The 23,955-nt window shown below is 40.7% G+C and overlaps 1 protein-coding gene across 2 annotated transcripts in view; it reads left to right on the top strand.

Annotated features, from left to right (window-relative positions):
- Positions 1-23,505, top strand: part of Gtf2h1 (general transcription factor IIH subunit 1) — a 35,966-nt gene extending 12,461 nt beyond the window's left edge. For both annotated transcript variants that reach the window (XM_004650799.2, XM_045144990.1), the window contains exons 3-15: positions 1,279-1,471; positions 2,365-2,530; positions 4,551-4,644; positions 7,548-7,697; positions 7,821-7,900; positions 8,868-8,995; positions 9,104-9,191; positions 12,948-13,036; positions 13,848-13,965; positions 15,442-15,532; positions 15,874-15,989; positions 19,269-19,361; positions 22,305-23,505. In XM_004650799.2, the coding sequence (XP_004650856.1) occupies positions 1,279-1,471; positions 2,365-2,530; positions 4,551-4,644; positions 7,548-7,697; positions 7,821-7,900; positions 8,868-8,995; positions 9,104-9,191; positions 12,948-13,036; positions 13,848-13,965; positions 15,442-15,532; positions 15,874-15,989; positions 19,269-19,361; positions 22,305-22,391 (1,493 nt within the window). In that variant the 3' untranslated portion in view covers positions 22,392-23,505. The remainder of the gene's footprint in view (positions 1-1,278; positions 1,472-2,364; positions 2,531-4,550; positions 4,645-7,547; positions 7,698-7,820; positions 7,901-8,867; positions 8,996-9,103; positions 9,192-12,947; positions 13,037-13,847; positions 13,966-15,441; positions 15,533-15,873; positions 15,990-19,268; positions 19,362-22,304) is intronic.
- Positions 23,506-23,955: the final 450 nt, after the last annotated feature.

The following is a 23,955-nucleotide window of genomic DNA, read 5'->3' as shown; positions in this document are numbered from 1 at the left end:
AGTATCTAACGGAAAGCTGGATGGACCAGCTTTCTGAGTAATGAGTCAGTTTATGAGCAGGCTCAGGCAAAATGGAGAGGCTTTTGCTCTATGGCTCCCGACAGGTCTCTTACCACTGAAAATGAGTCTGGCCCATGGGCAGCTTTACATGAGTGCTGGAGAATTGCACCCAGGCCAGCAGGCTTTGCAAGCAAGTGCCTTTACCTGCTGAACCATCTCCCCAGCTGCAACCTGATTTTTTTTATATTTGATTTTTGTTTGTTTATTTGAAGAAGAGAGAGAATGGGTGTGCCAGGGCCTCCTGCCACTGCAAATGAATTCCATATGCATGTCCTACCTTGTGCATCTGGCTTACATGGGTCCTGGGAAATTGAGCCAGGGTCCTTTAGCTTTGCAGTCAAGCACCTTAACTACTAGTCATCTCTCAAGCCCCCTAATGAGACTAAAATTTGGTTAAAGTGACTATAGATTTCTTAAATGTAAAATAAATACATGGAAATTGCATGTCTTTCTTTACAATTAGTAACTAAATCATAAGTTGTATTTAGCAGTGTTTTAGATTATGCCAGCCATTTTTATGAAGGATAATGTTGCTTAGAGGCAGTTGTTTAGGGAAAGATTCAGGACTCCTGGGTGGCTGGAAAAGTTTGCCTCAGTTGAATGGAAATACAGGTCATTAGTACTGGAGATGACAGCAGAGGAAGAGAAGTGCAACAACAAAACACTACTGAACAGGGAAGCATATCATTAGCAATGAATTTGTTGAGCCATGATGTGATGATACTCTGGAGAAAATTATTCTGCCGAGCTCTAAGATTGGAACAGGACTATCGGGTGTGGTGGTGCATACCTTTAATCCCAGCACTTGGGAGGCAGAGGTAGGAGGATTGCTGTGAGTTTGAGGCCAGCCTGAGACTACATAGTAAATTCCAGGTCAGCCAGGACTAGAGTGACACCCTACCTTGAAAAAAAAAAAGATTGGCAGGGAGGGGACTGTTCTCTTGGTTCTCTTGCTCACTGACCCACATGTTCTACCCCTCTCTCCCTTTTCTGGCCTGCCCTCTCGCCGGGAGGTCTAGTGCCTGCCTCTCTTTCCCTATGGCTTTGAATCACATCAGTCTCTCTTGGCATTACAATAGTCTTAAACATGGATGGGTTAGTGGTGGGTCAATGCTAAGGCCCAGAAGAATCCTGAGTCGTCTTGGAAGAAGTAATCTATTCTGTAGCCATTTCTGTGATGTGAATATCCTTTTCTAACTAGCTTCATGCTTCTTTTAGGCCAGAAAATCAGTCCAGAAGGAAAAGCTAAAATTCAACTTCAGCTGGTCCTGCATGCAGGGGACACAACTAACTTTCATTTTTCCAACGAAAGCACAGCAGTAAAAGAAAGAGATGCGGTGAAGGACCTTCTACAGCAGCTACTGCCCAAATTCAAGAGGAAAGCAAATAAAGAGCTGGAAGAGAAAAACAGGTGAAGGAGCAGCAGAGCATTTCAGGTGGTATATACTCGGCCCTCCCAGCAGGATTGTCACTCCTCCTTTTGCTATGACCCTGTAAAGCAGGAAAATACAATCTTTAGAGGGAATTACCATGGGATATATTTTATAATCATGGAAAATGTTAATAAAAATTTTAAAAAAATACAATCTTTAGTGTCTTTGTGTAGGTATTTGGCTCTCTACTCCAGTGTGACCAAATGACACCTGCAGACCCACAAGTTATTAAGCCTAACATCTGATGGGAGCCAATTTGAGATTAGAAGATGCTATAATTCCTTTACTACTTTTTCCAGTTTTCTATAAACTATTAGAAACAGGTTTATGAACAGAAAACTGAAAGAATTCATATTATGAAAGATTGAGGTAGCTATTTAAAATAATGAAAATTCCTGATAATCGCAATTACTCCATTGTCATTATCTATCAAGGCTATCTGTACTTACAGCTCCCATTGATTGTGAGAACAATGAATGAGTTGCTGGAAAATTTCTAGCATATCTTCTCTTCACCTTTATATGTGAAAGAATACAGTATTGTTCAAATACAAAGTCATCTTTGTATTAGGAGGATGCAAAAATGAATAAAACCAAGTCTGTACCCTCATAGAGTTTAGTCTTTGCATCTTTAGGCTTACCTTCCTTAATCTATCTGCTGCCCTTCCTTCATTCCTCCAAAAATGTGTTTTTCCTGCTATAAAATGAACGGAAAAAAATAAAATAAAAATGAGCCAAATGACCTCTGCTGCTCAACCATCCCAAAATCAAACTAGTGCTTTAAGTGCTTCACGCCACTGAAGTCTTAAAATGGTATCTAAATGTAGTCTTGTTCTAGATGTTGAATTATGTTTACTGTGTTCTATCACCAGAATGCTCCAAGAAGACCCTGTTTTGTTCCAGCTTTATAAAGACCTAGTTGTAAGTCAAGTTATCAGTGCTGAGGAATTCTGGGCCAGTCGTTTAAACGTGAATGCAACAGATAGTTCTTCTACATCCAATCACAAGCAGGATGTTGGCATCTCTGCAGCTTTTCTGGTATGTGACTTTTCTGTTTCTGAAGGAAAAATTCTTGACAACTCCAGTACATGTATAGCATTACCATTCCTCAAGCTAGGGTAGTACATGCCAGCAATTGGGAGCTAGAGACAGTAGGATCAGGAGTTCAAGGCCAGTCTTGGCTATATGAAACCTTGTCCAAAATACTAATATTTTCTTTAAATATTTCTTTAAGTATTTAACATTTCCTTAAAGAACATTTTGGTATCAGTGATAGTCTTCTAAAATATTTTTTGCATGCAAATAGTGTGTGTGTGTGTTTTTGGTTTTTTTTTGTTTTTTTTTTGTTTTTTTTGTTTTTTTTTTTAGCAGGGTCTCTAGCCCAGGCCTCATACTCATAGCAATCCTCCAGTCTCATCCACCCACGTGCTAGGAGTAAAGATGTGGGCGATTTATTTATTTATTTTATTTTACTTATTTATTTATTTATTTTGGTTTTTCAAGGTAGGGTCTCACTCTAGCTCAGGCTGACCTGGAGTTCACTATGTAGTCTCAGGATGGCCTCAAACACATGGCGATCCTCTAGGATTAAAGGCATGCACCAGGGGCTGGAGAGACGGCTTAGTGGCTAAACGCTTGCCTGTGAAGCCTAAGGACCCCGGTTCAAGGCTCAATTCCCCAGGACCCACGTTAGCCAGATGCACAAGGGGCACATGCGTCTGGAGTTCATTTGCAGTGGCTGGAGGCCCTGGTGCATCCATTCTCTGTCTCTCTCCATATATCTGCCTCTTTCTCTCTGTGTCTGTCGCTCTCAAATAAATAAATAAAAATAAAAAAGCGTGTGCCACCATGCCCAGCTTTATTTGTTTGTTTTGCTTGAGACAGGGCTCAAACTTGGCATCCTGCCTCCTGTGTGCTAGGATTACAGGTGTGTGCCATCAGGCTCAGGTGTGGAATCATTTTTAAATGATTATTGTATTTTACTCATAAGACAAAGTTAAATATAAAGACCATCATGTTTAGGTTATAAATTGCATTTAGTGGAAAAAGTAGTAATAGCTTACCTGTAGAATTAGGAGATGGAATTCTGTGTGGTAGAATAAAAACAATATGTGTTTGTTTGTGTGAGTATGGGTATGCCAGGGCCTCTTGGTGCTGCAAACAAACACTAAATGCTTACACTGCCTTTTTCATCTGGTTTATGTAGGTGGCTTGGGAATTGAGCTTGGGCCAAGAGGCTTTATAAGCAAGTGCCCTTAAACAGTACGCCATCTTTCCAGTCCCTAAGAACAGTATTTACATATTCAACAAAACTGACTACTAGGTCAAGTTTGGCACTACATATCTATAGTCCCTGCACTTGAAAAGCTGAAGTTGGAAGGTTGAAATGTTCAGGGCCAACCTGACTACATAGCATGATCCTTTCTCAAAAAAAAAAAAAAAAAAAAAAAAAAAACCTGAAATTTAAGAAATGGGAATACTAGGCTGGAGAGATGACTTAGCGGTTAAGCACTTGCCTGTGAAGCCTAAGGACCCCAGTTCAAAGCTCAATTCCCCAGGACCCACATTAGCCAGATGCACAAGAGGGCGGACACATCTAGAGTTCATTTGCAGTGGCTGGAGGCCCTAGTGGTGCCATTCTCTCTCTCTCTCTCTTGCCTCTTTCTCTCTCTCTGTCGCTATCAAATAAAAATAACTTCTTTTAAAATGGGAACACTGTTTATATATTCATTATCTTTCAGAGTGTGTAGCGGTTTTGGCAAATGTGTGAGTTGTATCAAAGCTCCGCTAGCTTTCTGACTTGGCCTCTCTTGAACACATCCTTTTGGCCACCTTAGACTTTGAAGGAAGCAGATTGCACAGGTCACTAAAGGTCTGGGAAATAAGCCTATGTTTCCTGGGTCCTATCTGTAAAGTGAAAGTGAAGCACCTAATCTGTCTCTGCAGTTTGTTTAGAAAGTCTGCTTTCACCTTTGTGCAGTATCTGTTGAGAACTTAGATATACTCCCTGATACTCTTTTATGTATAAATAAATGTGCTTGTGTGGTCTTTGTTTCAGGCTGATGTCCGGCCCCAAACAGATGGCTGTAATGGTTTGAGATATAATCTAACTTCTGATATCATTGAGTCCATATTTAGGACCTATCCAGCAGGTAGGAGGAGTCACTTATTTTAACCTTCAGATGATTTGTTTAGATGAACTCTAATAATAACATTGATTTTTTTTTTAAAAAAAGCTTCCTTTTTTTTTTTTTTTTTTTTTTACTAATTAAGTGCAATAAAATAGTAAAATACTTGGCCCCCAACATTCTAGATACTGAGAGCTCAGTAAATTATGTTGTCGTTAGTTCATTGGTGTGATTACTATCATTCTCTCCTTCAGTGGTTCTTGAACTTTATTTAGCCTTCAGTGCGTCTAGAGTGAAATGAATTACTACAGAGACATTAATTCTGTTTCCAGAGTGACCTTTCCAGCCACAACAGATCATGTCACATGCAGAAGCATAAGGACAAATGCCTTGACCCCAGCCCTAGATTTATGACGTGTAGTCCAGGATGAGAGTCACTTCATCAGTTGTCCCTCTGCCTTTCCAAGCTCGGCCCCCTTAGTCTTTAAGAAACACCTCTTATTACCAATACTTGGAGTTTGGGCCATGTTAATCTTGTTTCCTGTTGTTTCTCTGCCATATCAGAGATTGGAACACTTTCCCGTGATGGTTTTGGCCATCTCAAGCATTGGTATAAATGAGACAGCCTCAAGAGAAGATTTAAACTTTGTTTAAAATCCACCTGAATTTCAATACTTTTTCTGAGTTTGGTTATATTCTCCAGTGATCCCTTTGCACAGAATTATGCTTTTCTGATAAAAGTTGTCCGTAACCAAATGACTTATTTTTCCCTGTGGTTGCTATTCCTTCAAAATGAGAACACTTCAAAGGAAATGGCTTTTCTTGAAAAATTTTACAGAGATAATAATATTTTGAGGCAAGATTAGCAAACCAGATCATATTTTTGTCTGTCTAATTCCTGTATTACCTAAACATGTCCAAGTTGGGACAGTTTTTGTTGTAGCAGCTTTTCAGGATGACTGACAACCCAAAACAGACCTGTGATTGTTGGTGTTTGAAAATGTGGAAGCAGTAGACTTAGTGACAGTTCACCAAACTGGGATAAATCTAAGGAACATGCCCAACATTTTGAAATAGAAGCATCAGGTTTAAACTGCACCATGTAAATTTCTATCAATTTTTTTGCATTATTGTATAATGGAGTTCTCGAAAAAAATTAAGTACTATATGCTTTTTTGTTACTATAAATGTTACTGGCATTTTTATTGATTGGATAAAAACTTAGGGCTTTTTTGTACATAATAAATCTGTACATATTTTTATACTTGGTTATGTAAATTTTTCACAGAAAGTTTTTGACATAAAAATTTTGTTCTGTGCATGCACTACTAAAAGTGTTTGATGTATGTGATGCTTAAAGAATGGCAAGCATTGTTAATTTCATTGTTCATTCATTGTTAATGAAGGGTTTTCTTCAATTAAATTTATTTTAAGCTTAAAAAAAAAACCCTCTTAGAACTCCATTTGGGCAGTGCCTCCTTGCTACTTCTATAAAATCCTATCCCCCTCAGGCACATAGACACAAGCCTCTTCCCCTTTTCCTCAATAAAACCTTCTGTCCATCTCAAGGAGTTACTAACATGCAATGTAAATATTTTCATAGCTTCTGGTAACACAATTCTATAGTGTTTACTGTGTAAACACAGACATGATTCCGAGGGTTTTTGCATATTCATTTGCTTACAAATATCCCAGGTAAAAAGATGATAACATCAAAATAAAAGAGAGACTGATTGAGGGGGAGGGGATATGATGGAGAATGGAGTTTCAAAGGGGAAAGTGGGGGGAGGGAGGGCATTGGCATTGGGCTATTGTTTATAATCATGGAAGTTGTTAATTAAAAAAGAAAAAAGCTAAGACCAGAGTTGGAGAGATGGCTTAGTGGTTAAGGTACTGGCCTGAAAAACCTAAAGACTCAGCTTCAGTTTCCCCAGGACCCACATAAGCCAGATGCACAGATGGCACATGCTTCTGGTGTTTGTTTGCAGTGGCTGGGTGCCTTGGCATGCCCATTCTGTCTGCTTCCTTCCCTTCTCTTTCAAATAAAGTAATTTACATCTTTTTATGTGCTTGGATCAGACAAAAACTTGGGGTAATATTCCTTGCCTTCCATCTTGTTAGAGAGCCTCTGCAGATGCTAGACTAGGTGGCCTATCAGCTTCAGGATCCTTCTCATGTTTACTCCTATTGTTATAGGCCCATTGGGATTATAGACAGTTGCACTACTTGCATCCAGCTTTATGTGAGTTTTAGGGATCTGTAAAAAAAAAAATGTACTGGAGAGATCCCTTAGAATTTAAGGCAGTTGCCTGCAAAGCCTGAGGATCCAGGTTTGATTGCCCAGAACCCACTTAAAGCCAGATGCACAAGGTGGCACATGTGTCTGGAGTTTGTTTGCAGTGGCTAGAGGGCCTGGCGCACTCATTCTCTCCCTATCTGCCTCCATCCCCCTGTCTCTCTCTCTCTAATAAATAATATTTTATAAAGAACTTAATTTTCTTTCTGCATAATGTTGTTTTCAGTTACAAGATTCATGAGTAGTGCTTCACCTATGTAGTACATAAAGATAAACTTTGTAAATTTTTTTTTTAACTTTTGTTGGTTTATTTTTATTTATTTACTTGAGAACAACAGACAAAGAGGCAGAGAGAGAGAGAGGGAATGGGCGCACCAGGGCCTCTAGCCACTGCAGACGAATTCCAGACACGTGCGCCCCTTGTGCATCTGGCTAACTTGGGTCCTGGGGAATCGAGCCTTGAACCGGGGTCTTTAGGCTTCACAGGCAAGCGCTTAACCGCTAAGCCATCTCTCCAGCCCAACTTTGTAAAATTTTTATGGTCTTTTTTTTTTTTTAGGTTGCCTAATTATAAGTTTTTAAGAAATGGAAACTTGTGTATAACTATATCTTACTGGTTTTTCCTCCACAGTAAAAATGAAATATGCAGAAAATGTTCCCCATAACATGACAGAAAAGGAATTCTGGACACGTTTTTTCCAGTCCCATTATTTTCATAGAGACCGGCTAAATACAGGGTCAAAGGATCTCTTTGCAGAATGTGCCAAGATAGATGAAAAAGGTAACTTCATTCCTAACACGCTCCTATTCATCTTTCCCACTCTTATTGTTGGAGCTGTTAATGAAGCTTTCTTTTAATATGTAAGAAAGATGAGCCTTGAACCTTTGTTTCTTGATTTTCTAGGATTAAAAACAATGGTTTCATTAGGAGTGAAAAATCCACTGCTAGATTTGACAGCTTTGGAAGATAAACCGTTAGATGAGGTAAGAAACAATAAGAGTAAGAGATAAGACATTCTTGCCCTGGTTTTCAACATTTTTATGGCTTTAACATTAGCCTTCAAGTGTAGATATCACTTGTAATATTCTGAAATAAACAGAATGCTGTTTCTTAAAATACAACTTTTCAGGCTGGAGAGATGGCTTAGCAGTTAAGGCACTTGCCTATAAAACCAAAGAACCCAGGTTCAATTCCCAGGACCCATGTTAGCCAGATGTACAAGGTGGAACATGTGTCTGAAATTCATTTGCAGTGCCTGGAGGCCCTGGCATGCCCATTCTCTCTCCTCTCCTTCCCCCCTCCCTCCCTCCCCCCCCCTCTCCCTCTCCCCTCTCCCTCCCTCCTTCCCTCCCTCTTTCTCTCTGTCAAATAAATAAAAATTAAAAATATTAAAAAAAAAAAAAAAAAAAAACCTAGGAAGCCAGTTTATGGGGGACAGCATGATTCTGCTGAGACTAGCTTTGATGGTTTACTCAGAGCATTATATCTCCTCTTAACCTGGTCACCTTGGCTGTCTCACCCAGCTGCAAGCCCTCTTGTTCTTTCCCAGTGTTCCCAATTTTGCTGTTTTGACCATAACATTCACTGTAACTGTTAGATTCCTAAGGCGAGGACTTTGGCAAAGAGCAGCTGTGTAGTAGCCAAGTACACAGACGAGACAGCTGTACTCTCAAGAGCCTTCCCTAAGTAGTAGCAAGTTGCTTCCTTCTACATTTAAGTACTGTGCAAACATTTATCCCACCCTGGTCTTGAACCCATTATAGAGATATGAGCCTTGAGCTTCTGATCTCCCTGCCATCACACCCATTTTCTGTGGTGCTAGAAATCAAACCTACGGTTTCGTTCATAAGAGTTAATAAAGTACTGTAATCTGGCATATATTTTGAATTGTGTGTATTATAGTACAGTCAGAACCTTATAGTGTTTAATCTGCTGAATTGTTTCTTACAGGGCTATGGCATTTCCCCTGTGCTATCAACTTCCAGTTCTAAGTCCATAAAGGAGAATAGTAATGCTGCCATCATCAAGAGGTTTAACCACCACAGTGCCATGGTCCTGGCAGCAGGTCTCAGGAAACAGTTAAGTATACATGCAAAGGCTTAGTCACTGGGCTTTATCAGATTGCCGGGTGAGGTTATATACTGGTGGTCAGCTTAAAATGTTTAACATTTTATTTCCCCTTTAAGACAAGCACAAAATGAACAAAATGGTGAGCCCAGCGGCATGGACGGAAATTCCGGAGATGCAGACAGCTTTCAGCCAGCAGTCAAAAGGGTACGGGCACAAATTTGGGCCATTTAAAGGTTGGGCTTCTCCAGATATAGGGAATCTGAAAGCTGTATGTTGCTTGTTTCATGAGGCTATTTTCTGACCAACACAGTGTCACACTGGCTTCAGTTGTAGAGCATTGTAAAGCTTTTCTACTTTGGCTTGCCAGTCAACTTCCCAGTGACTCCATTCTTTCTGCAAAATAGTTTTTGTTGGGTTTTCCCTCCTCATGTATGCATACATGGGGTGTGTGTGTGTGTGTGTGTGTGTGTGTGTGTGTATGGTTTTGTTTTCTCAGAATATTTAACAAATAGATTTTTTAAAAGGTTTCATGTATATGGTTTCAAAAGAAAGTGTATATAGGCCCTTGTATTAAACTTAGCATTTCAGAGCTGGAAACATCTTATTAAATATTAAGTCATTTTGAGGGAATGGGGAAGTATGGATAGAATTAGCTACTTTAATATTATTTCCTTTCCTATAACATTACTATGATGCTGTATTTTTCTACTACTTTTTTTTTTTTTTTTTTTTTTTGAGAGAGAGAAAGAGAATATGGACATGCCAGGGCTTCCAGCCACTGCACTGGATGCATGTGACACCTTGTGCATCTGGCTATCGTGGGTCCTGGGGAATTGAACTGAGGTCCTTTAGCTTTACAGGCAAACACCTTAACTGCTAAGCCATCTCTCTCTCCAGACCTTCTCTATTTTTTTTTTTTTTTTGCTTATTTTTATTTATTTATTTGAGAGCAACAAAGAGAGAAAGAGCCGGGGAAGGGTGTGCGCCAAGGCCTCCAGCCACTGCAAACAAACTCCAGATGCATGCACCCCCTTGTGCATCTGGCTAACCTGGGTCCTGGGGAATTGAGCCTCGAGCCAAGGTCTTTAGGCTTCACAGGAAGTGCTTAACCGCTAAACCATCTCTCCAGCCAGACCATCTCTACTTTAAATATATATATATATTATTGCAAACGAACTCGAGACAAATGAGCCACCTTGTGCATCTGGCTTTACATGGGTACTGGGAAATTGAGCCCTTATAAGTCTCTCCTATCCCAATTACAGAAATTATGGTAATTCTTTCTTAGAGGTCAATCAAGCTGTATATTGAAACATTTTAAAGGGTTTTTGCTTTTAATTCCACTTCTGGGCTGTAATCTTTCTGGGCTTTTTTTTTTTAATTTTTTAATATTTATTTGAGAAAGACGCAGATAGAGAATGTGTGCACCAGAGCCACTAGCCACTGCAAACAAACTTGAGACTCATGTGTCATCTTGTATCATCTGGCTTACATGGGTCTTTGGGAATCAAACCTGGGTCCTTCCTTGGGCTTCACAGGCAAGCATCTTAACTGCTAAGCCATCTCTCCAACGCCTTTTTAAAAATTTGTATTTATTTTCAAGGAGAGAAAGGACAAAGGAAGAGAAAGAGAGAATGGGCACTCCATGACCTCTTGTCACTGCAAAAAACTCCAGATGCATGTACCATTTAATAAAAATGTGTGTGAGGATTTAAGTAGATGCATGTATCATATTAGAATATCTGGTATATCCAGAAAGGATTAATGAGTATAGGATGTGGCTCAATAGTGGTAGGCTTGTGCAGAATTCACAAAGTGCTGGGTTTCAGTCCTTGGCACCAAGTAAAGTTGCAAAAAGTAATAATGGCATACAGATGACCCCTAACTTAAAAATTATTTTGTTTTATGATGGACTCTATCTAGGGTATTAAACAGATTTTCAAGTTCAGCTTGTGATTATATCTGGTCAGTTTAAAGTAGGGGCTGTTGGTGTTGCATAAAATAGAGTCATAGAGCTGAGTGGGGTGGTGGTACTCATCTGTAATCACAGCTTTTAGGAGGCTAAGGTAGAAAGATTGCAAGTTCCAGGCCAGTCTGGGTTGATGTACTTGCTATGACGAGTACCAACCTAGCATGTTCTACATAACAAGACCTTAACTCAAAACAAGCAAACAAAACAAAATGTATGCAGGATGTGGTAGTGCACACCTTTCATTACAGTACTCTAGAGTACTATTTGCAAGCAAAGAGAATGAGAAAAGGGATGGGCATCTTACAACTGCAAACTCCAGATGAATTTGCCACTTTTTGCATCTAGCTTTACATGGGTGTAAGGGAACTGAGCCATCTCTGTTAGAGCTAAGATATACTAGAAATTGTACTTGTCTTTGCAGTGCTATTGGCCTAAGTACTCTGGGTTTGGGTAGTGAACAATTTGTCAAAAACATTTACTTCCCTGTCTATGGGATTGCTTAGTGGTTAAAGGTGCTTGCTCCATAAGCCTGCTGACTACAGTTGGAATCCCCAGCATCCATATGAATTGGAGATGCAATAGTGCACACATCTGTGTTTGGTGTGCCTTCAGCAGTACAAAACAGATTAAGGAAAATCACAAAATTTACAGGCCAGCAAGTCTAGCCGTCTCAGTGGCAAATAGGAAAAACACTATCTCAAACAAGAAGGGAGAGTACCAACACCCTGAACTTGGCCTCCAGCCTATACTGGTACCCTGTGACACTTGCATGCACATACACACAAAGTAATCATTTAAAAAAAAATCTTGGGAGCTGAACATGATGACACACGCCTTTAATCCCAGCACTCAGGAGGCAGAGTAGGAGAATCACCATGATTTCAAGGCCACCCTGTCACTCCATAGTGAATTCCAGGTCAGCCTGAGCTAGAGTGAGATCCTACCTCAAAAAAAAAAAAAAAAAAAAAACTGAAAATTTTAACAAAAAAAATCTTGGCTTGTCAGCATTAATTTTCACAATATTCAGTAGTAAATGCTGCTTTGGTTAAATATGCAGTCTACTGATCTAAGTACATTTAGGCAGAAGCTTGGGATTTGGATAGAGAATAGTTTAAGTAAGGCATTCAATGGGATAGAAATTAGTTAGATGGCCACACCCTGGAATTGTAGATGAGCATGTATAAACATGGTCTTGAGTTCAGTCTCCAGCACCGTCAACAAAAAATAAATAAAATTCCTTATGTCCAAAAAGAGCCAGACGTGGTGGCACACACCTGTAATCCCAACACTTGGGAGGCAGAGGAAGGAGGATCACTGGGAACTCAAAGGCACCCTGAGACTACAGAGTGAATTTCAGGTTAGCCTGGGCTAGAGGGAGACCCTGCCATGAAAAATTAAAAAAAAAAAAATTGATGATGATGATGACAGTGATTCCTTTCTCATTTTAAGCACCTAATAGAAAAAATGGAAACATGCAAATAACCCATTTAGGGAAAATCATAATAAAATGCAGAAAATTGAGATACCAGGTTAGCAAAGTTTAAACTTCTATAATTACTAATGTGATAGAAACACAGGTACTTTTTTTGTACATGGTTATTAAGAAAATGGGCTTAACCATTTATAGGACCATCATCTCTACCTCATATTGAGAAGCTCATGGTGAATAGGCTTCATTTATTATCATCTTTGAAGTTTTACTTTTTTAATATTTTACGTTTGTTTATTTGAGAGAGAGAAAGAAGCAGATAGAATGAGCATGCCAGGGCCTCTAGCCACTGCAACAACGAACTCCAGGTGCATGCACCACCATGTGCATCTTGCTTATATGGGTATTGGGGATTGGAACCTGGGTCCTTGGGCTTTGCAGGCAAGCGCTTTAACTGCTAAGCCATCTCTACAGCCCTAAAGTTTTATTTTTTAGTCATGCTCATTACTTGTATAAGAGAATTTTCCTGACAATAAAAAATGTAATTTATTAATTATAGGCAAAGTTACAAGAGTCCATTGAATATGAAGACTTGGGAAAAAATAACTCCGTAAAAACAATTGCACTTAACCTCAAAAAGTCAGATAGGTAAGTTTGGTTAATGGTAAGTTAACTTAAAAGAGAACAGTTATGTTGTACAAGTCACTACAGATAATGTTCTAGAAGTTTATGTAGTACCCTTTTGGTTTTTTGAGGTAGAGTGTCATTCTAGCCCATTCTAGCCCAGGCTAACTTGGCAATCACTGTGTAACCCCAATGTGGCCTTGAACTCCTACTCCTTCAGCCACTCCAGCACACCCAGCTTGTTGCTTGAATTTTTTGCCTTTTTTTAAAGTTAGCATAAAAGTAGAATATACGTTTTTCTCAAAAATATCATATGCCTGGCGTGGTGGTACACACCTGTAAACACTTGGAAGGTAAAGGTACTAAGGGAGTTCTCTGAGTTCAAGGTTAGCCTGGGCTAGAGCAAGACCCTACCTTGAAACACCCTCCAAAAAATGTATTTTATGAAATAAAAATAGACAAATGTATTTGGTAAACCAGGCATGATGGCTCATGTCTGTAATCCTTCTCCTGAGTAGATAGAATTAGGAGGATCAGAAGTTCAGGGCCATTCTCAGTTTACACGACAAATTGAAGACCAACCTGGGCTGCATGAGACCCTCACAAAGAAAAAAAAGTGCATATTATTAGTAAATGATCAAGGAAATAAATATATTATTATACTGTTTCTTATTGCTCTTTTTAGAAATTAAGTTGTTTTTTTGATTTTTCTCACTGTGGCATCAATTTTTGTCTTGTGGGGGAGAACATTGCATTTATACTAAAATGTCTGAAAGGTAGATATTGAGTCCCTTTACTCAGTGTGAATGGTTATTTCTTCTGTGCTAACCTTCAGGTATTACCATGGTCCTACCCCAATCCAGTCATTACAGTATGCAACGAGTCAGGACATTATTAATTCTTTCCAAAGTATTAGACAAGAAATGGAGGCTTATACACCCAAGTTAACTCAGGTAGGTAATTGTACTATTTAAAAACAGAATTTTGGGGCTGGAGGGATGGCTTAGCAGTTAAGTGCTTGCCTGTGAAGGCTAAGGACCTCGGTTTGAGGCTCAATTCCCCAGGACCCACGTAAGCCAGATGCACAAGGGGGCGCATGCATCTGGAGTTCGTTTGCAGGGGCTGGAGGCCCTGGTGCCCATCCTCTCCCTCCCCCTCCCTCCCTCCCTCCCTCTCTCTCTCTCTGCCTGTTTCTCTCTGTGTCACTCTCAAATAAATAAATAAAACTAAACAAAAAAAATTTAAAAACAGAATTTTGTTGTTTCTACCTCAGTTTATAAGTACAGGAAGATTGAACTATTTGTTTGGTTTCTTGAGGTATTGTTTCACTCTAGCCCAGACTGACTAGAACTCACCCTAGTTGCAGGCTGGCCTCCAACTCTCAGCCATCCTTCTACTTCTGCCTTCTGACTGCTTAGATTGAAGGTGTGCACCACCACGCCCAGCCTAACCTACATAAGTAATCTTACTTGTTTTTTTTGGGGGGGGGTGTCTTTTTTTTTACTTGGTTATACAAGGCCATTTTCATTCAAATATTTACTGTTCACTGAGTATATTCTTTCCCTTCCCCTGCCCCCCAAGTCCTACTGTCCTCTTTCTCACCACTCCCATTTGGCCCATTTGTTCTGGGCAGTTTTACTTCTACGTCCATGTTATCTGCACACATACATCTATGTGTCAGCATAACACCTAGGGTCCACAGATGAGAGAAAACATTCAAGCCAGGCATGGTGGCACACATCTTTAATCTTCACACTTGGGAGGCAGAGGTAAGATGGCTGTGAGTTCAAGGCCACCGTGAGACTACAGAGTAAACTCCCAGTCAGCCTGAGCTAGAGTGAGACCCTATTTCGGGGGGAGGGATCTAAAAGTACTGGGTACTGGGAAGGGGTTTGGAGCAGGGTGTTTGCTGTAAGAGAATAGTACATGGATGCAGTCAGTACACACTCAAGGAATGTGTGAAAATATCACGCCCACACCAAATCCCATTAACTTCTGTTAATTTTGTGTTAATGATTGTGGGGCTGGGAATACCTTTATAATCGGCCCTAGCTCACTTCGCCAGTCCTGTCTTCAGCTAGTCTGTCTTCAGCCCTAACAGACTAAGCTATCCAGAGTCTTCACCACATGGTGAATTGTTTCTGGAATTTTCCATTTAATGTTTTATACTATGATTGACTACAGGAAACTAAAATCTCAGAAAACAAAACTACTGATAAGGGGAGACTCTTATTATTCCTGGAAGATAGGGTTTTTTTCTTTCTACATAGACCATTTCTTCTAGAAGAGTGTTTTCTCCTGTTGCTATAAGTGATGTTTATTTGAGACTAGACACTTCCCTTGACCTCGTGCTATAAAAGTAGAACACAGAAGTAACAAAGCTAACAGAAAGGAGGTAAATCATTTGTGTCTTATCTCTTTTTGTGCAGGTTCTTTCAAGCAGTGCTGCTAGTGGTACCGTTGCAGCACTGTCCCCTGGAGGAGCACTTATGCAGGGAGGGACACAGCAAGCCATAAACCGTACGTACGGGGCCACTTGCTTCATTTATTTTAAATGCAAAAAAGAGGGTGACAGAGAGGGAGAAAGAGAGGGTGTGCCAGGGCCTTCAGCCACTGTAAACAAAATGTAGGTGCATGCACATCTGGCTTATGCGAGTCCTGGGAAATTGAACCTGGGTCCTTTGGCTTTGCAGGCAAATGCCTTAACTGCTAAGCCATCTCTCCCACCCCACTTTAATTTTGTATGCATAAATAACACTAAAGAACAGGCCAGGAAGAGTGCTAAAGCTATTGGTTTGTCTGGGCTGAGACATCTGTGAGTGAAGATAGTTTATCCTGTGGACTTCTTCCTTCTTTTATAGAGATGGTGCCAAATGATATTCAGTCTGAACTGAAACACTTGTATGTGGCTGTTGGAGAACTTCTGCGGCATTTCTGGTCCTGCTTTCCTGTTAATACACCATTCCTAGAAGAAAAGGTTAGATCCAATTTTAAATTCAGCCAATTACTGTGGTGATGACTTAGTGAGGTGTTATTTTTAAATGAAGGGTGGGCTGGAAAGATTGCTTAGCAGCTAAGGCACTTGCTTGCAAAGCCAAAGGACCCAGGTTCAATTCCCCAGTACCCACATAAAGCCAGTTGTACAATGTGGCACATGTATCTATAGTTCATTTTTAGTGGCTGGAGGCCCTAACATGGCCCATTCTCTCTCTTTTCTCTGTCTCTGTCTAGCTATCTTCATTCTATTTCTCTCAAATAAATGAGTAAGTAAAATATTTTTTAAAAAAATTAGAACACTTATTGAACATGTGCCAGACTCTGTTATGACTGCTATTCTATAAATACATACTTTTACACCTCATGGTGTTTTTATAGAGAAGGTGTTGACTAGAATATTCATGTTTTCATGAATTAGGAAGCTAAAACACAAAGCAGTTCCATAGCTAACGGTCATACAACTTAAAACATATACCTGTCTTCATACGTCAGTAAATAAAGAGAACAGAGAGCCTGGTGTGGTAGCACACACCTTTAATCCCAGCACGTGGAAGGCAGAGATAGGAAAATCACCATGAATTGGAGGCCACCTTCAGACTACATAATGAATTCTAGGTCGGCCTGGGCTACAGTGAAACCCTACCTCAAAAAAACAAAAGAGAGAGAGAACAGAGACCCAGAAAAGAACAAAACGTGGTTTGATTTTTTTTTTTTAATTAACACTTTTTTGTATTTTATTTATTTATGTTAGAAGGAGGGAGAGAATGAGTGCACCAGGGCCTCTACCCACTGCAAACAAACTCCTAACACATGCTCCACCTTGTACATCTTGCTTGCATAGGTACTGGGGAATCAAACCTGGGTCCTTAGGCTTCACAGGCAAGCGCCTTAACTGCGAAGCTCTCTCTCCAGCCCTGGTATATTTTTAATTATCAAATAATTTTTTGTTCTGTTTTATATATGAACAGACTAATTTGGTCATGTTCCTATCCCGTTATCCTCTTTGGTTCTTCGCTGTAGCCAGGCTGGCCTTGAACTCATAGCAGTCCTCCTACCTCTGCCTCCCGGATGCTAGGATTAAAGGCATGCACCACCACGCCCGGCGACCCTCCTTTTTATAAGTAGCCCTTCCTCAGTTTTGTCTCATTCCTTTTGTGCCCCTCCATCCTCCTCATCAAAATGTTGATGAGCTCAGAAGAGTGTCAGTCTTGTGAAAATATTGCAATCACTTTGGGGTCATGAATGTACCATGTACTCCTTCCCACCCTGTGGCTCTAACATTATGTCTGCTCCTCTTCTGCAATTGATACGTGTTTTAGTGACCACAAATCAGAAAAATGAAGCTTTCTTGTACGAATTACTCTCTAAACAATCATACAGAAAGTAGAGCTAAGGTGAAACTCAGGAGAGAGCATATACTTCATGCATATGGTCCTAGCTTCCATCTTCAGCAATAACAAACAGCTCCCCTAAAAACAATAAGGGTGCTGGTGATGGAGCTTGATAGAGTGCTTGCCTAACACATGCAAGGTGCCCTGGGTTCCATCCCCAGCACCACATAAAACTGCTTATGGGTGGAACACACCTATAGTCCCAGCAGTAGGGAAGTAGAGTCAGAAGGGTCGTAAGTTCAAGGTCACCTTCTGTTGCATAATGAGCCCAAACTGCTAGCCCAGTCCAAGCAAAGCTCTTTCTCACCCTCATAAGCCAAACCTCACAGTCCATAGTTCTTACTACATTCAGGTCTTGCAGCTCAGACCAGAATAGTCTGTCAAGCTGTACTTACAGCACTGCAAGGCATCTCTTAGGCCAAGGTTTCAAATCCTCCCACATTCCTTTTGAAAATCAGCTCCAAAAAGCCAAAGCCACACAGTCAGGTGTCTAGCAGCAGTCCCACTCCTCGGTACCACTTTACAGGTTCACGTTGCTGGTAGACATCACCCATCCAAGAGCAGCTTCTGGGAAAAAGATATTTATTTTGGCTTACAGGCCTGAGGGGAAGCTCCACAATGGCAGGGGAAAACGATGGCATGAGCAGAAGGTGGGCATCACCCTCTGGCCAGCATAAGGTGAACCATAGCAACAGGAGGGTGTGCCAAACACTGGCATGGGAAAACTGGCTATAAAATCCATGAGCCCACCCCCAGAAATACACTGCCTCCAGGAGGTGTTAATTCCCAAATCTTCATCAGCTGGGAACCTAGCATTCAGAACACCTGAGTTTATGGGGGACCCCTGAATCAAACCACCATACAGAGCAAGGGAGAAGAGAGACTAGTTGGAAAAAGAAAGGGTTCACTGGGAGAGGCATGAAGAAGAGGGGGTTAGGAAAAGAAAATGATCCCAGCATGGCACACACCTTTAATCCCAGCACTCAGGAGGTAGGGAGGAGGATTGCCCTGAGTTCAAGGCCACCCTGAGACTACATAGTGAATTCCAGGTCAGTCTGAGCTAGTGAAAGACCCTACCTGGGGAGAGGTAATAAGAGGGAATTATGATCAAAATCCATTGTAGGGGCTGGAGAGATGGCGTAGTGCTTAGCGCTTGCCTGTGAAGCCTAAGGACCCCGGTTTGAGGCTCGATTCCCCAGGACCCACGTTAGCCAGATGCACAAGGGGGCGCACGCATCTGGAGTTCGTTTGCAGTGGCTGGAAGCCCTGGTGTGCCCATTCCCTTTCTATCTGTCTTTCTCTCCCCCTCTCTCTGTCACTCTCAAATAAAGAAATAAAAAATAAAAAGCTGTTAAAAAGAAAATCCATTGTATACACATATGAAAACTGTCAAATTATCTTTAAAAAAATAAATAAAATATGGGGCTGAAGAGATGGCTTAGCAGCTAAGTTTGCAAGACCTGAGGACCAAGGTTTGATCCCCAGGACCCATGTAAGCCAGATGCACAAGGTAGTACATGCATCTGGAGTTCATTTGCAGTGGCTGGAAGCCCTGGTGTGCCCATTCTCTCTCTATCTGCCTCTTTCTTGTGCTGTCTTTCAAATAAGTAAATGAAATAAAATTTTTAAAAAATTAAAATAAATAGAATATGAATTATGAACCAGGCTGTTAAAGTTAATTGCCAACTAATGGACTATAATAGATATGGGTTTGTTTGAGGGGTTTTTTTTTTTGTTTTTTTGTTTTTAACATTTAAAAAATGTATAGCAGAAGTAACTTTATATGAATGATAGTATTTTTCTTTTGGTTCTTGGCTCCTGTATCCTCTCTGAGATTTCTCAGATTCATTGTTTCTCATCATTTGTAGGTAGTGAAAATGAAGAGTAATTTGGAACGGTTCCAGGTTACAAAGCTCTGTCCATTCCAAGAAAAAATTCGGAGGCAGTATTTAAGCACAAATGTAAGGCAACAATTTGATTTAGGTCTGGTTTTCTTCTTTATAGTAAATAGTGCAATTAACTTTGCTTTCATGTAAATGAATGCTTTGTTTTCTTTTGCCCATACTGTTCTTTACTTGTGAAATATGTAATTCATTCAGAGAAGTGTTTATAGAAAATTCATGTAGGGCTGGAGAGACGTCTGAGCAGGTAAGGTGCTTGCCTGTAAAGCCTAATGACCTGAATTAGATACCCCATTAACAACATAAAGCCAGATGTACAATGTGGTGCATGCATCTGAAGTTTGTTTGCAGTGGCTAGAAGCCCTACTGTGCCCATTCTCTATCTGTCTTCTATCTGTCTCTGCTTGCAAATAAATAAACAAAAATACTATTTAAAAAAGAAAAAAAAAAAAAAAAAAAGAAATAAGTACATGTACTCACCAGTTAGTGAACTTGGTGGGTTTATCACCCCAACTCAGATTGCTCTGAGTGGCCCTGTCCAGCTGTACACCAGTACCTCCTACCTTGCCAAAGTCATGACATTTGTAGTAATCATCTCCCACATTATTATTACAGATTTATTATATATCTTCCTAAAAATCAGCATTAGTGGTGGCGCACACCTTTAATCCCAGCACTTGGGAGGTAGAGGTAAGAGGATCACCGTGAGTTCGAGGCCACCCTGAGACTACTTAGTGAATTCCAGGTCAGCCTGGGCTAGAGTGAAACCCAACCTCAAAAAAAAAAAAGCAATACTAATTTGCAAAGACGGAGTAGTAATCACAGTCCTAGCCATATCAGACATAATTGCACTTTACAGTAGCTTTTCTATGTAAATACTGGGGATCCAAACTCAGGTCTTCAGTCTTGGGCAAGCACTTTTTTTTTTTTTTAATTTTATTTATTTATTTATTTGAGAGTGACAGACACAGAGAGAAAGACAGATAAAGGGGGAGAGAGAGAGAATGGGCGTGCCAGGGCTTCCAGCCTCTGCAAACGAGCTCCAGATGCGTGCACCCCCTTGTGCATCTGGCTAACGTGGGACATGGGGAACCGAGCCTCGAACCGGGGTCCTTAGGCTTCACAGGCAAGCGCTTAACCGCTAAGCCATCTCTCCAGCCCAAGGGCAAGCACTTTTCTGCCTAAGCGATCTTTCCAGTTGCTTACCTTTTTTTTTTTTTTTTTTTTTTTTTTTTTTTTTTTTTTTTTTTTTTTGGTTTTTCGAGGTAGGGTCTCAGTCTGGTCCAGGCTGACCTGGAATTAACTCTGTAGTCTCAGGGTGGCCTTGAACTCATGGCGATCCTCCTACCTCTGCCTCCCTAGTGCTGGGATTAAAGGCGTGCGCCACCACGCCCGGCTTTGCTTACCATTTTTTAAAATGAATGTAGATAACTACAAGAGTCAGCATTTGTGTGCCACATAAGTCCTGCCAGAGGTAAAGACTTAGAAAAATTGTAAATACAAGGCTGGGGAGATCATTCAACAATTAAAGGTACTTGCATGCAAGGGTCTGCCATCCTTGATTCAACTCCCCAGTACCCACGTAGAACCAGACACAAAGTGGCCCTTGCATATGGAGTTGGTTTGCAATTGCAAGAGGCCCAGGTGTCCCCATTCTCTCTCCCTCTCCCCCCCCCCATACATAAAATTAAAAAATATATAGTGAACTAGAGAGCGGAGTCAGTGGTTAAAAAGCTTGCCTTCAAAGGCTAATGACCTGGCTTCATTGCACAAAGTAGTGTATGCATTTAGATAAGAGTTCATTTGCAGTTCCTAGAGGCCCTGGCGTACCCATACTCTCTCTTTCTGGTGTTTCTGTGTGTCTGCTTGCAAATAAAAATTTTTTTAAAGTACAAGTATATGGTCCAGTTCTTCAGTAACTATAGGATAATCAGAAAAGGAGTTCTACAACTGAAAGCTGAAAAATCATCATTTAAGATTTCTAGTGTTTATCCTCTGGACGTTCTGAGGGTTGTGTGGCTCTCCACAGTAGGCACAAATGACAGATGGGTTTCAAAGCTTGTGCCTTTTCAGTTGGTTCTAACTGTCTGGAGCACTGTATGGAAAGAATTCTGAGACCATGTGTACCCAACAGTAGGGTATTTGCAGGATTCTGTGAGGTATTTTTTCATTTGCACATGAGTTGCTGAGATCAAACCCTTTAGGGGTTGTGGTGGTAGGATACGGTGTCCACCTAATTGGAACTGTAAAGCCACTGCTCCCCATCAGGGAGAATTGCCATAGTTTACAGACAGCTAACTAGCATATCCCTCTCACTCTCCAGTGATAATAGGTGTGGCAAATAAGAGGGACTTAGGGTGGGGTGCTAGAGATTGAACCCAACACCTGTGCCTTCTAAACAAGGGCTCTACTGCTTCTAGTCAGGGGTGAATGTGTTTTTTGACTCTAGTAATCATTGATACTAAGAAGATTTGAAACTTTCTGATCACCCTCCTCTCAAGACCTTGCTTCCAACCACATAAACACTGTCCACTTCCAAGGGCACATATTCGTGAGACTGTCTAATCTCAAGAGTCATTGTAGTCAGGGCAAAATTCTCCACTCACCAGAGATGGGACATCACACATTCCAGGCCATCCTGGGCTACAGAGTAAGCCTCTATTTAAACAGCAAAAGATAATGTTGATATATAGCCTTGGTCAATAAATGAATTTGTAATTCTCAAAATTTCCACCGTCAGCTCTCTCCTTTGACCAAAGAAGCTGGGACCCAGAGCCAGAGATGAGTTCTCAGCTCCTGCACTACGCCCACTCTCTCTCTCTCCTACTAAAATGTACCCTTGACTATTATTATTGCACCTTTATGGTGAGCTTGTATTGTTCCTCACCTGCCTGGGGAAATACTGATGAGTTGGGACAGTGCTGGAAAGCACCCCGGGTATGGGTCAGGAACATTAACCAGCCTGCCTCTGCTCAGTTGTGAGTGTGCTTCTGTTTCTTTCAGTTGGTGAGTCACATAGAAGAGATGCTCCAGACAGCCTACAACAAGCTCCACACATGGCAGTCACGGCGCCTGATGAAAAAGACGTGAGGTGTCCCTGGTGCTCACAGGTTTTGTGAGATTGAGAAAACTGTGACCTGCAGTGACTCTGGAACTGGCCTGACAGACATGCAGATGCTCACAAAACAAGAAACATCTGCAGCATGCCCACCCCCAGAGCTGACGCTATTGTACTTGCACATTAGGGACTGAAAGGAAGGAAGGAAGGACTGTGGCTCAACTAAACCCTGGGGAGGTGACTTAGGGCAGAACCAAATGAGCTAAGTTGCAAATATATATGTATGTGTGCATATATATGTATTTAAAGACTGTTTACTGCAGTTACTCAGGAACTGCTTTTGATTCACATTAAGCTGCTTTTCAAAAAATTAAAACTTTTTAAAGGGTGCATTGATAAAATCTGAGAGTTTCTGTTTTTTGTGTAAATTTTCTTTCCTAAGTTTATGGCACAGGGTAGACCTTAAGTATTTTTCTGCCATCCTCCACTTGGATCCTCAAATTTTACTGAATTCTAGGTGTACCTAACATCAGCAAGTTCTTAAAGAGAGTACCTTAGAACAGATGGAGACTGTTGCTCAGCCATCAAGAAACAGCTGTGGTCAGAAGTTATCATTGGTCCTGTGTTTCCTACGGAAATAAGGAGTGTTGCACTGATGTTTGTGGTTTGTAGTCCCTAAATGAGAGGGGCCATATTTGCAGGAAATCATGTGGGGTTTTAATGCAGAATTTTGTCAGAAAGACAATGGCGCTGCATGTGTTTTTTTGAGTGCAAATGTATATTGCTAAGTTTTTTTTTAAGATGGCATGTGCTTTGAAAAGAGGAGATTGCATTTTTAAGAGTAAAAATCTTACAAGTGAGAAATATAAGAAAACTTACTTATTTTCACCTCTTAAAAAGAAATAAAAGATGTTTCTCATACCTGTTTTTCTCAGTATCTTGACTGTTAACCATCCTTGGCGATTTGATAATCATTGCATAGTGACTGAAAAGCCTAAATGCAAAAAGAAAAAATTAATAATGACAATAATTTATCTTTGTTCTTGTTTCTGGAATTCATGCCATAGTTTGTTCCTCACAGGATCAACTTACTGTTTATCTATAAAAGATTTTAGATGCTTGTATTAAAAATTATACAAATGTAAACCTTTTACACATGCTTTTTTGGGGGTTGGGTTTTTTTGTTTTTTTGCGGAGGGGTCCCATTCCAGCCCATGCAGATGTGGAACTCACCCTAGTCCCAGGCTGGCCTAGAACACAGTGACCCTCCTACCTCGGCCTCCCAAGTGCTGGGATTAAAGGCGTACACCATCAGGCCCAGTTCACACATGCTTGTCATAGTTGTACACTGTTGAGTTGACCATCTAAACCAGACACTGTTTTGGGGAGGAATGGGATTTATTTTAGGCTTACCGATACAGGGGGGGGGAAGAAACTACTTTAGTATCTGCACAGGCCCCCACCCCATTCCCAATCTGTGAAACAACCACTAGTGACTGAAGGCCCCAAACCAGCACTGAGCCAAGCACTTTGCTACAATGCCTCACTCACTTCATTCTCAAAGCAACATTAAAGCGGGCAGAGTGAAGATTCCTC

Source organism: Jaculus jaculus, chromosome 3 (genome assembly GCF_020740685.1).
Source record: "Jaculus jaculus isolate mJacJac1 chromosome 3, mJacJac1.mat.Y.cur, whole genome shotgun sequence".
NCBI classification, from domain to species: Eukaryota; Metazoa; Chordata; class Mammalia; order Rodentia; family Dipodidae; genus Jaculus; species Jaculus jaculus.
The sequence above is the reverse complement of the archived record's forward strand: the minus strand, read 5'-3'. Positions and strand labels throughout refer to the sequence as shown.